At 31.4% G+C, this 12,600-nt stretch overlaps 1 protein-coding gene across 1 annotated transcript; it reads right to left on the bottom strand.

Annotated features, from left to right (window-relative positions):
* On the bottom strand, positions 1-12,456 carry LOC100367356 (protein SPMIP7-like). Its single transcript, XM_002733431.4, has 8 exons — positions 11,741-12,456; positions 11,315-11,400; positions 7,695-7,786; positions 5,281-5,422; positions 3,973-4,040; positions 3,555-3,704; positions 1,118-1,225; positions 1-638 (listed from the first exon to the last, which is right to left on the bottom strand). The coding sequence occupies exons 1-8, from the start codon at positions 12,282-12,284 to the stop codon at positions 515-517; spliced, it is 1,314 nt and encodes a 437-aa protein (XP_002733477.1). The 5' UTR covers positions 12,285-12,456; the 3' UTR covers positions 1-514.
* Positions 12,457-12,600: the final 144 nt, after the last annotated feature.

The following is a 12,600-nucleotide window of genomic DNA, read 5'->3' as shown; positions in this document are numbered from 1 at the left end:
CAAGGTTCAGCACACGATGCAGTAAAAGTCATCTTTTTTTAACACTAAACCACGGCAAAATGAAACTAAAACTAATCTTTTCAAAGAAAAAGTGCTGGACCTACTTTATGCTAATGATCATCTCACACTACATTCCCGGAATTTAATGTACAGTAATTTTTCTGGCATCTCCCTGGCAGGATGAGCTGGACAGAGTACAGTCATTGTAACTACAGCAGGCAGAAATCGTTCATACATCATACACCATGTATTTCTAAGTTCTAAGAATGAATCTTCTTCTGTCAATGATAAGTTTCTTTCACTCTCCAATCATCCAATAAGAAACCAGCATTTAGATCACTTAGGCACAGGACTGCTCTGTGTTTGACCATATAAGGAAAATCAATCACAAAAACAACATGAATGCATTCAGATGAAATGAAAACTGAATTCCTGTAAGTTACAACTTTTCTATGAAATCACTTTCTGTTTGAATACTGCTTGAACATTACTTCTTCAGGTAGATATTTGTTTTCTATGTCGTCACTTCCTGTCTGTCTATTTTGTTGAATGGATTGCATGGTGGAACAAGTGTCACCATCTTCGACATGTGTGATAGCCGTTTGTGTGGAGATGAATTGGCTGGTATTGGTAATCTCCTGAAAAAAACAAACAAAACAATATATTTGAGACACATAATGTATTGTTGCTACATAATTTTATAGTTTGAATATGTATCTACAAATGTATATTCATGGCATTCACTGTGACTTCCTCCCAGTAAAATTGACAATGATTCTGTGTCCTTAAAAAAAGTCACTGTGACTGTCTGTCTTAAAGTTGCATTGTTGCAATGTGGTGATTAGGATTCTGAAAACTCAACACCAACCAAAGCTACGGAACTGCTTTGTGATGTTCGGGTATTGGCAAAGGAATACCGGCTGTAGCAGTTGTATTCATTACAGTACACATATTATCAATACGTCAAAGGTTTCATATATAATTTTGACGAAATTATATCGTTAAGAGCCCCAGTAAAAGTCACTGCGACTCTGTTCCTAGAGACACTGTGAAATAAAACTTTTTTTTTTATATTTTGCCAATAGAAAGATGCTACATAATGATGTGTGATGCTTACGCATGAACTCTTGCTGTACTCTGGGGAGGAGGAGTTGGCATTTCACTGTTGGCAGGAATTCGACTTTCCCAATGTGTACATCCAGCATAACCAGGAATGTTTGGACGACTGGAAAAAACAAACAATTATTAGAAAAGAATGCAATTGCAGATAAGAATATTATGATGTTATTACGAGGATAGCTCAAAGTATGCACGAAGGCAGTACAGCGAGAGTATCGACTGACGTGCAGTGGAGGTCGATGCAACGGCGTACTGTCTGAGTGTATACTTTTAGGTATTCTCGTAATAACCTTATTATTATACATCTTTTCCTTCCAAGGATACATCATGGGAATGCCGAAATCCAAAAAGTTTAGAACAAAATGAGCGAACTTCTTTGTGTGAAGTATGGTCAAACTCTTGTGGCAGCCATGTTTGTTTTTATTATTAGAGGATGCTTACGTGCGTAATCAATTCATATTAAAAATACGCATTTCCCTATATGGTTGGATGAAAATACCCTGCAAAGTACCACAAAATTAAGACACGCTGTAACTTATAGTGTTATGGTGACAGATGTATAATAAATATTATTATTGTGAAATACTTTATTTGAGCTGAAATTGATTTTCGCTAAAAAGACAATTTGGGTGATTTTTATGACATTTATTTTCACTGATTTTTGATGAGTTCAATGTAAAATATAGGAATGTATGTTATAAATAAAATAGGAGTCAGTTTGACACCTTCACACTTATTTTTTTATATATACTGGTACAATGTATACTGGTGTTAATATTTTCTTGATCCAAATCATTCTTTAATTCATGTTTTCAAAAACAATATTTAATAAATGTTAAATTAAACTGCATAATTTTTAATAAATGTTAAATTAAACTGCATAATTTTTAATAAATGTTAAATTAAACTGCATAATTTTTAATAAATGTTAAATTAAACTGCATAATTTTTAATAAATGTTAAATTAAACTGCATAATTTTTAATAAATGTTAAATTAAACTGCATAATTTTTAATAAATGTTAAATTAAACTGCATAATTCTTAATAAATGTTAAATTAAACTGCATAATATTTAATAAATGTTAAATTAAACTGCATAATTTTTAATAAATGTTAAATTAAACTGCATAATATTTAATAAATGTTAAATTAAACTGCATAATTTTTAATAAATGTTAAATTAAACTGCATAATATTTAATAAATGTTAAATTAAACTGCATATTTTTAATAAATGTTAAATTAAACTGCATAATTTTTAATAATGTTAAATTAAACTGCATAATTTTTAATAAATGTTAAATTAAACTGCATAATTTTTAATAATGTTAAATTAAACTGCATAATATTTAATAAATGTTAAATTAAACTGCATAATTTTTAATAAATGTTAAATTAAACTGCATAATTTTTAATAAATGTTAAATTAAACTGCATAATTTTTAATAATGTTAAATTAAACTGCATAATATTTAATAAATGTTAAATTAAACTGCATAATATTTAATAAATGTTAAATTAAACTGCATAATTTTTAATAAATGTTAAATTAAACTGCATAATTTTTAATAAATGTTAAATTAAACTGCATAATTTTTAATAAATGTTAAATTAAACTGCATAATATTTAATAAATGTGAAATTAAACTGCATATTTTTAATAAATGTTAAATTAAACTGCATAATATTTAATAAATGTTAAATTAAACTGCATAATTTTTAATAAATGTTAAATTAAACTGCATAATTTTTAATAAATGTTAAATTAAACTGCATAATATTTAATAAATGTTAAATTAAACTGCATAATTTTTAATAAATGTTAAATTAAACTGCATAATTTTTAATAAATGTTAAATTAAACTGCATATTTTTCAATAAATGTTAAATTAAACTGCATAATTTTTAATAAATGTTAAATTAAACTGCATAATTTTTAATAAATGTTAAATTAAACTACATAATTTTTAATAAATGTTAAATTAAACTGCATAATTTTTAATAAATGTTAAATTAAACTGCATAATTTTTAATAAATGTTAAATTAAACTGCATAATATTTAATAAATGTTAAATTAAACTGCATATTTTTAATAAATGTTAAATTAAACTGCATAATATTTAATAAATGTTAAATTAAACTGCATAATTTTTAATAAATGTTAAATTAAACTGCATAATATTTAATAAATGTTAAATTAAACTGCATAATTTTTAATAAATGTTAAATTAAACTGCATAATTTTTAATAAATGTTAAATTAAACTGCATAATTTTTAATAAATGTTAAATTAAACTGCATATTTTTTTTATTTTCTGGGACAGGAAGCAAAACATTATTTTGGTCTTATATGTTTTAAATAACTGGAATTTTTCACTCTAGATTTTAGCCTAGCTAGATATAAATGCCACTGAGCCTTCTCTTGATGACTTACTGTGCAGTCTCAGAGTACCAAGGTTGGTTTGTTCTAAGTACTGTAGTTGGTAAAAAGAACTTCTTAGGATCATCTTTTTCCTGTGGATCATCACCACCTATGCTACCACAGTATCCTGGAATTTGGTCCACTTTCCTACTATGGCTGCAGCTGTAAGTTAAAATATGTTTATTGTTAGAAATTAACTTCTAGAAACTTAGGGTGGGAAGATAGTAGAAAAAATGTGCAAATTAATTTTTAAACTTTACTTAATTTTGAATTTGTTTTCCGCTAATATGTTTGGGATTTTGTGAAATTGCTCAAAGCATCAATGACGTAAAATTAATGTCAGTAAAAATTATCTGTTGTACAGTATTGTACTGTATTTTTATTGAAACATAAAATAAACCTTTAAAATAATATGCTTGATAAAACTCACAATTCTATTGGTTTCTGTAAATGATAGCCATTTCTTAATTGGAACCAGTCCCAAGACCTGCCTAAATTCTGAAATAAAAATAAATATCATTAATACAAGTTTAGAATTCTTGCATGACAATTTAACAAATTACAAAATTTGTATTTGTTGATATTTATTATGGCTACAAAGAGCCTCAAAATTATTTTAAAAGTATTGTGTCAATAATAATGTTTTTTATAGTCAGTATAATTTCATGGGTTTCTCATAATTGAATTGTCATATATTTGTGTGAAAACATTTACTCCTAGCATGAAGGTATTATACCTCCATGCCCCTAGTATCTTCTAATCTTTATGGACTGGATACAACTTTTGTGGCATGAGGTCTGTGATGGAAGCACCCAAGCTTGCAAGAGTATGTAAGCTATCCAACTGACGGCAGCAAAAGCTGTTTCCAGTCCATAAAGTTTTTAACATAAACTTTAAGGGTGTAATTACAATTTTACCATGGTATGTTCTCAAACACATGACGTAATTTAGAATTGACGCATTTTGTATGATGAAAGCCAGGCCAGCCGGGTGTGATACAGGAATTTTTTTTGTCCTGATGTGAGGGCGCACTTCCCATAGCGTTAAAGGGCTGGGCAATATGAGGTACATGGGTACATTAGCATTGTCAACTTTTTGTCAAAATCAATGTTTGATTCTATGTAGACTCAATAACCATAGTACCAGGAAGGATGCACCAAATTAAAATTAGTCTATAATGTGTATGTCGATTTTGTTTTGTAAACATGCTTCCCTCCATAAAATGGTAAAACATGTTGATATGCTCAACTTATTATTTTACATTAATTGAAATATTAATTTTTGATCAATGTCTGTGTTAGCAAAATTCAAAAAAGATACAAATTAGCAAAAGTTTTCCAAGTTATCAATAATTAAAAACATTAGTTGAATTTCAATTTTCACTTAGATGTTGAAGATCATTAACTTTTATCAAATGTCTCATGTTAAGGAAAGTTGTAGCAGGAAACATTATCTTAGTTGACCTTTGACCTTCCAATTATGAAGTCATGAATATTTATGGCATAAAAATTGAATGTTTTCACAGTTTTACAGTTCATACATGTAATTTTTTTTTTGCAACAGGTCATTACCCCTAATTGGAAATGGAATCAACCGTAACAGGTCAAATTTCTTGATACCTATCGCTTTCATGTAGAGTCTCGCTGGGGTGGAATTATCATTACATGATTGTCAGACAATAATAAAGGTCTCTTAGATACGCAGCAATAATAAACATGATAATGTATCACAAACGCACCTGCCACGGTTCTGCTTCAGCTGCATATCGTTTGTTAATCGTAAACCGATGAGACACCATATCTGGTTGACGTTCTAATGTTGCCTGTGGTGGTTTCACTTTTGGTGCCAGCATCGAGTCCCAGTCAACATCGTCATAAGCCCTGTAAGATTTTTTTTCAATAATTATTTATTACCAGTTCTTAATAAAAAGTGTGTTATAATATTGTCGCTGTAATAAAATGATAAACAACCAGACATAATTTTCATATAATATAGACTAATAATTCTTTGAGAAATAATAATTTCAAATGCTTAGATAAACCTATACAAGACTGTACATTTCTTTTCAATTTCAATCAATACAGCATTATGAAATAACATTGAAAACTATAAAAGAAATTTTAAAGACACAAAAGAGAAAGTCTTTGCGAACAAAAAACATTATTTCATAGTTACAGACATAAAGTACATAACAGATAATGACCATTCTAATTATCTGTGGTTTTTACTCAAAAGAAAATGCCATGGATACTATTCAAAACATAATTTAGATGATGATATAGAAATCTCAAATTTTCAAACATCATCATTTCTAGGTATAAATAATCAGTGTTTTTATTCTAAGTACAAATGCTATATGTTGATCATATCAGTAGATGTAGTAATTATTTTAGCCAATTATTTTTCGTTTATTTTTTTATACACATATCCATTTGGATACACATATCCAAAAATGATCTTTGTGATACAGAATGAGTAAAAGCATTTTTCAGGTCATTTGACCTATACACTTGTTCATTAAGAGCACACAAACAGCCACATCTAATTTTCTTGTTTTTACATGGATTAAAAATATATGAACAAATCTACAGAAATAACAATAACACCACCACTATTCAGGGTAGACATTTATTCCTGACATATATTTTATCTACATCACTGTAAGGTAAAAATCAGAGGAGGAATCATATGTGTGGGGACCTTTTTTTGAATGGAGAGTATTTTCCATCATTACCCATCATGTTGTGTTAGGAGTGACATCCAGTGTACATGTTTAAAGTTGTGTTGTCTCTTATTTTAATTGGAAGGCCTTTGAAAATGTGTCAATTTGCTACATCAACCAATTAAAACAAGTGCGGCATTCGCGAGAAATCGATGCTCAGAGCCTAAGTCATTTTTAGTCTTGAGACTATAAATCCCATGATGCAATGCTGCTTAGTGCGCTGCTTCGGGTGAGTGCGCAGTCATGCGAACCAAGGAAGTACTACAATTTGCTGTCGGCCATTGTATTGTGCACGTCTTACAGGAAAATATAATCTGATTTGAAGTTCGCGTGCAACTGTAATAATGAAGAGAGGCAGGCCACCAGTTAATATAACTGATTCGGCAAAGAAAAGACGTGAAATCCAAATAAACAACCGACAAAGTCGAGTGCAAATTGGGAATCAATTTTATCGATGGAAGTCGTTACGGCTTTAGCTTGCAAGCCAGGGAAGGGGATGTCATTTTATCCCTTAGATATTCAGATATGATCAACAAACGTACTGCTGAAAACAGTTTCAAAATAACTGAAATGAATGTGTTGGAGGATGACAGATTACACTTTAAAGTCATTCAAAATATTTAAAATAAGATATGGTGAAAATGATGTACATACAGTCGCTTTAGCAATGAAAAATGTGGGGGGGGGGGTATACATACTTCATTTACTTCATGGGTAGTGCATTATAGATTATTTATAATACCATTTACAGTATATAGATACATTTTATGAGACAAATATAGTAATTGCAGTAGTCTGTTTGGTATTCAGCAAATATTAATAAAATATATGCTTGCCATATTAGGTATTAAACACTTTGAGTCAGTCACTGGAAACATAGTAGCAACTTGCACAATAAATCAATAATTTTATAGTTGCACCATGTCTAATTTATGGTCTGATGACTTTTCTTTCATTAGTAGTCATAGAAACCCTTTTATTATATCACCAAGAATAAGAATGTTGCAGAAATATCACAAAAGTTAATTTATTACCATGACAACAGCATTTTACGCATTACAATAAATTTCACAATGAATAATTTACTATCGACTATGGTAGCCATTTGGTGAAACCAATATTACAATAAACACAAACAGTGTTTAACAGATATTGTTTTATCCTGGCATTTAACAAGCAGAACAGTTAGCTATACAATAATTTTAAGAAGACTAAGGTCCCATTTATCATCTTCACAGAACCTAATTAAAAATTTACTACTAGTCATGGATGCAATAACTGCTGCCAATATTGACTTTATAACAAAACAAATTATTTGCTTTTAAACCAGGTGTCTGGCATGAGAGCCAAACTACTGCATGTGGGTCATGCATTGCTCTATCCTGGTCACAAATACAATATATATACAATTAGCATGAAGACTAACTCACCTCTGAGTGGATGATGTATACCTATATCTTAAAGCTAGTTTGTTCCTCCAGTCCTGGCCATCCTCTTGTAGTGACTGGCTTAATACATTTCTCTGAAAGGAAGATAGATTTGTATGTGACCAACAGCTTTAAGAATTCTGGATCAATTTGAAGATTACAGTATTTGCTCTATTACTGGTAGTGGTGCATCTGCCTTATAGATATTTTAATGTAATTTAAATAAATAAAAAACATAAATTCATAGACATGGGCAAGGTGTAAAATGTAATCAGCTATTTTATTCGTCCATAATTTGTACAAAGCTATTAATTTTTGTAAGCGTGTAAAACATTTTCCTAATCAAATGTCGTAATTTCAAATATTGATTCTTAAACTCAAACTATCCAAAATATTATAAAAACGTAAATTGTAATTATGAATTTGCTTTATCTGTAAAGTGTAAAAATCTATTTCTTTACTATAATTGGAATTTTCATTTTATTTCCTGTCAAAATGTAAAATGCTGTTTTTATTTCTTGTAACTTGTACCAGCTACCCCCCCCCCCATAGAAAGTACTGTTCTCACTAATTACTGTGAAACCATTTACTATTTTTATGTTTTGACCTATTTTAAGTTCATGAATTTGCCATGATAACAATGGGTCCTACCTTCATTTTACATGTTCATAGGAATTATATTCATCGGATTTTACTTTATCAGTGAAAATAGTGAAATAACATCCATTTACAAACAAATTAATCCATTTACAGTATTTAGACTGAAAGTTAGACTGAAACATTTAGAATGCTAGAATTATGTACAAATAACGTCTCTATGACATCTTGATGACTGACAATCAAACATTCACTTTTACAGACACCGCTCTCCCCCCTTAAAATAGTTTGTACGTGCAATGTAATAAAACACTCCTTTTTGAACACTAATATACACATCAACAATTGAAGTGTGTTGAACCTGTTGCAGCCTTTACAAAGATGTCAGACTTAATCAGGATCACCCTCATTCAATCATGCACAATAAATGTCTTCTTTTGATAGTGCATTATTCATACGTAATGACCTGTACTGTACGTAATAATGCCACATAATATCACTGTGTATACCAAGTAGGCGTTATAATGTAAAAGTTACAGCAACAGCTGTACTTTGATAGTGCATTATGGGAAAAAAAAACGCAGATCTTATATTAAGCAGCTTACAGAATAATAACATATTAAAATGAAATATTGAAACTGGTGTGCATTTTTGTTTCTCATATGAATAATTGTTGGCATGCAAGCAGGTTAAGTGCCAGTGGCGAAAAACTCAAATATTATGGTGTTACCCTAACTTACAGATACAAATGTACAAAAAGGAACAAATTTCAATTCCATTGTTATTTGTCTCCAAGACTGAGTTTGAGGTGATGAAAAAAAATGTTGAATGATGAATAACTTATTTTTATTAAAAAGGGGTTTTAAGTTTAATTAATATGTACTCTATGTTAATGTTTTTACAAGTAAGTACCAATCCACAAAGGGAAACAAGCACCATGGTTTTGTCACCTTTGAAATCAACACAGATGCCTTTATTTCAAAATAATGACACATTGAACATGAACATGGTAGTTAAGGTAGCGGGACTATTATTTGCATACTTGTTTTCATCTTCTAATTGTGACCAAACTACTACAAATAGACCCGGGAAAGTATATATTTTTAGAATCGCCAGTCTTCAAGCTTTTCACAAGTGTATTTTGCATGCCCGTATCTGCATTCTACGACACGTTACTCAACTAAAAGTGAAAAATTACTTTTTCTGTAAAAAAAATAATTACGCATTTATGCTGGCGATAAGAAGTATTTTTTTTCACTTTTCCTAGTTGTTCAATAGTCTGGTAAATTGAATGTGTCTGGTCAGTTTTATTCAAGCAATGCATTTTAAAAAATAGTGTGCTGAATTTCAATTACTGTTTTAGTCGCATTGCCCCCAACTCAAACCACAACTCGTTGGTAAATAATCGATGAAATAGTTTGTCTGGACACATTCAAGTTCCTCTCATTGTCACCTTAAAGCTGTGAAAATTTGGTGTTAATCCGACGACAATAAGTATACGTTATTTTTTGTTAAAGACCTTGTATTTTGAAAAAACATAAACTCCTAGAAAACGTCCATGAAGTAACAGCAAAGATTGTCAAGCTTGTTTATCGGCACAATCAATTTGTTTTCCCATCAAGGTCTGTTTTACCATGTGTAGGGACATCCAAATGTGTAAGGCTATTGGAAACCAAAAAAATAAAGGAATGGGGCAGCTATAATTGGATAAATTCGGCATATGAAAACACCAAAATCAATGATTTTTTTCAGTGGCTGTGTGACCTTGTGTCTGACACATTCATATGCAAATGACTAATCTGTGAAACAAACAGGGGTGGAGACAAACCACTCAAATGTTTGGAAACACTCATTGTGTGTCAGATAGCTACTGATAACACATCCTAACATTGCTTTGTCTTGAGTTTATCTTTGAAACTTATAGGCACACAGAGTAAACCTGTGTTGTTGATTTTGGAAAACACTACTGAGGCTGCCTTGCTTCCCTTCAGAAAATCCACATTTTAACCAACTTACATGACATTCTATGTTATGTTGACTTTATCATATGAAAGTTTATAGTGCATTTCATCAATTAATAAATAAATGTGAAAATCGAAATTTTCAACACAAATAATAGTCTCACTACCTTAATACCCTCATAGGTGAATGGCAATCTACAGGGAACGGTATTACATTGTACTTCAATAAAAAGAAATGTTCCTGACAAGTTTAATTCAGTTTCTGTGATTCAGCAGTCTCTTTCAAAGGACTATTTGTCACCAAAGTGGCACCCAAGTTTGCTTCACTTTTAAACCTCTATAGTCTCCTTTATCTATTCAAAGCTTTTCACTTGTGGAGTACAGTTATAGTACACAAATACAACAGTTATGGTACCGGTATCTATAAATTCCTTTGTGAGTTTTCATAATCTTATTTTGCCTTTAACTGACTGAACCACACACAGGTATTCTGACAGTCACAGTTAATTCATATATTTAAGATTTTTGACAATAAAATTGACGATTTTTCTTTAAAAAACAAACAAATCAAAACATGGTCAATATTTGAAACAACATTTTTAACATCCCAAGGAGAGAATTCAATAATGCATCAAATAGGAATTTCCAGGAATAAAGTTGATAGCTTGAGTTCAACAAATGGTTCAGACTCAGATATGTTTATGTACAGAATCTATCGTTGAAGCTAGTCTTTTCAAATCATCTTCAGCATACTAGATATATAACAATTAAGGGACTTGTGTTCATTAAATCATGAGTTATAAACAAAATATTCTACAACAAGCATATTATATTAGATTTTACGTTGCTGGTTTATCTTACTTTAGGGGATGAGCATTAGCAAACTCTGAAGTGGTACAAAAACTATACAAATTTAGTTTTCTTTTACTAATTAAATGCATGCTGATCATCTCCCTTGAATGTTTAATGATCAGCCCCTTTGTCAGTGAAATTAACTCTTCAGTAAAATAAACCATGCGACGACTACCACGCTTTAAGTATATTGAAATAAAAATAAAATCTTACATGATTTTGTTGAAGCTGATCAAAATGTTTTTGTCTTTGTGCTTGCTCCTTGGCAACTTCCCTGGGATCTCTATCACTAGTCCAACCTGTGTGTAAAATAGCAACAAACAAGAATATATTAATTTATCCAGTGGTATCCTAGCAATAACACTGCAGGGTTCAAATGTGAGTGATACAGTTTACCATGACACATAGAGGGAAATAAATTATTTCAATTTATAGTGTCAAAATAAAAAGTTATGATATAACATATCTTTGATGTAAGTATTTTAATTCCCACCAAGCCCGACCATTATAAAGTGTTTAGTCATGCGTGGTAACTTTGTTGCAAAATCAACTGTTAACAGCCACATTGTCAATGGTTAATCGAAAGTTTCATATATAGTTAAATATATATATCATAAAATAACGGAACATATAGCGTACCACCAAGCTGGGCTCGTACCCAGGCGTCGTTGATTTTCCGACCACACCACGGCCCAGGGTCGGTGATATGATGGTGGTAAGGGGGTGCTGTGTAAGGTGGTTTCGGCATCACGGCTTCGGCTGGCGTTCGCTTCCTCGAGTCCAGACCGGTCTTGGATTCTCTCACTTCAATCGACGTCTTGCCGAGTGGATCCGAAGGTACAACCTGATTTGGTGGGTTGTCGATTTGTTGCATGGTTGGCAGTTTGGCGACTCCTGTCAAACGATCCACGTCTCCGCCAGCGGATATAAATCCCGACGTCGGGTCCAAGATTGGGACATCGTCGCGAAGTGGAGCCAGCGTATCGTCGTGATACTTCACAAACGCGGGATTTCTAGGGTATTGGAAGCTGTCGACGTCGCGTCGACCATGCATTGGTGGAAATTTCATTTGTCTCAATCGTTGTTCATGCAAAATCTGTTGCATAGAGTTGCCTCCGCCATTTGCATCGCTCATGATAATTGTTTGAAACTCCGGACGTGGCCTCTGAAATGATTCCGTCATACTTGCTGTTAACTTTGAGCTCCCTGCTCCCTCAATATGAAAATTTAAATTTTCTTGAAAATCAATTTCTCTCTAGAAGACCGAATAGAACCAAAGTTGCCAAGTATCGGACACACGGAGCACTCGAACAAGTTTCCAATGAGACAACAATCACGCTGGTGTAGGCCATTCACCGCGCTAATGACAACAACCAGTTGCTAGGTCTGAAGATCCGCGAAGTATTGTTTACAAGTTACCATATAAGGATTGCTGGGTATAGTCCATTCAAAAAGTAGGGGGTGCATATGTGTGGGATATGCAAATGAAAAGTCGAGCA

This window comes from Saccoglossus kowalevskii, chromosome 7 (genome assembly GCF_978046115.1).
Source record: "Saccoglossus kowalevskii chromosome 7, keSacKowa6.1, whole genome shotgun sequence".
Lineage (NCBI taxonomy): Eukaryota > Metazoa > Hemichordata > Enteropneusta > Harrimaniidae > Saccoglossus > Saccoglossus kowalevskii.
Note: the sequence above shows the minus strand (reverse complement) of the source record. Positions and strands in the feature narration are given on the sequence as shown.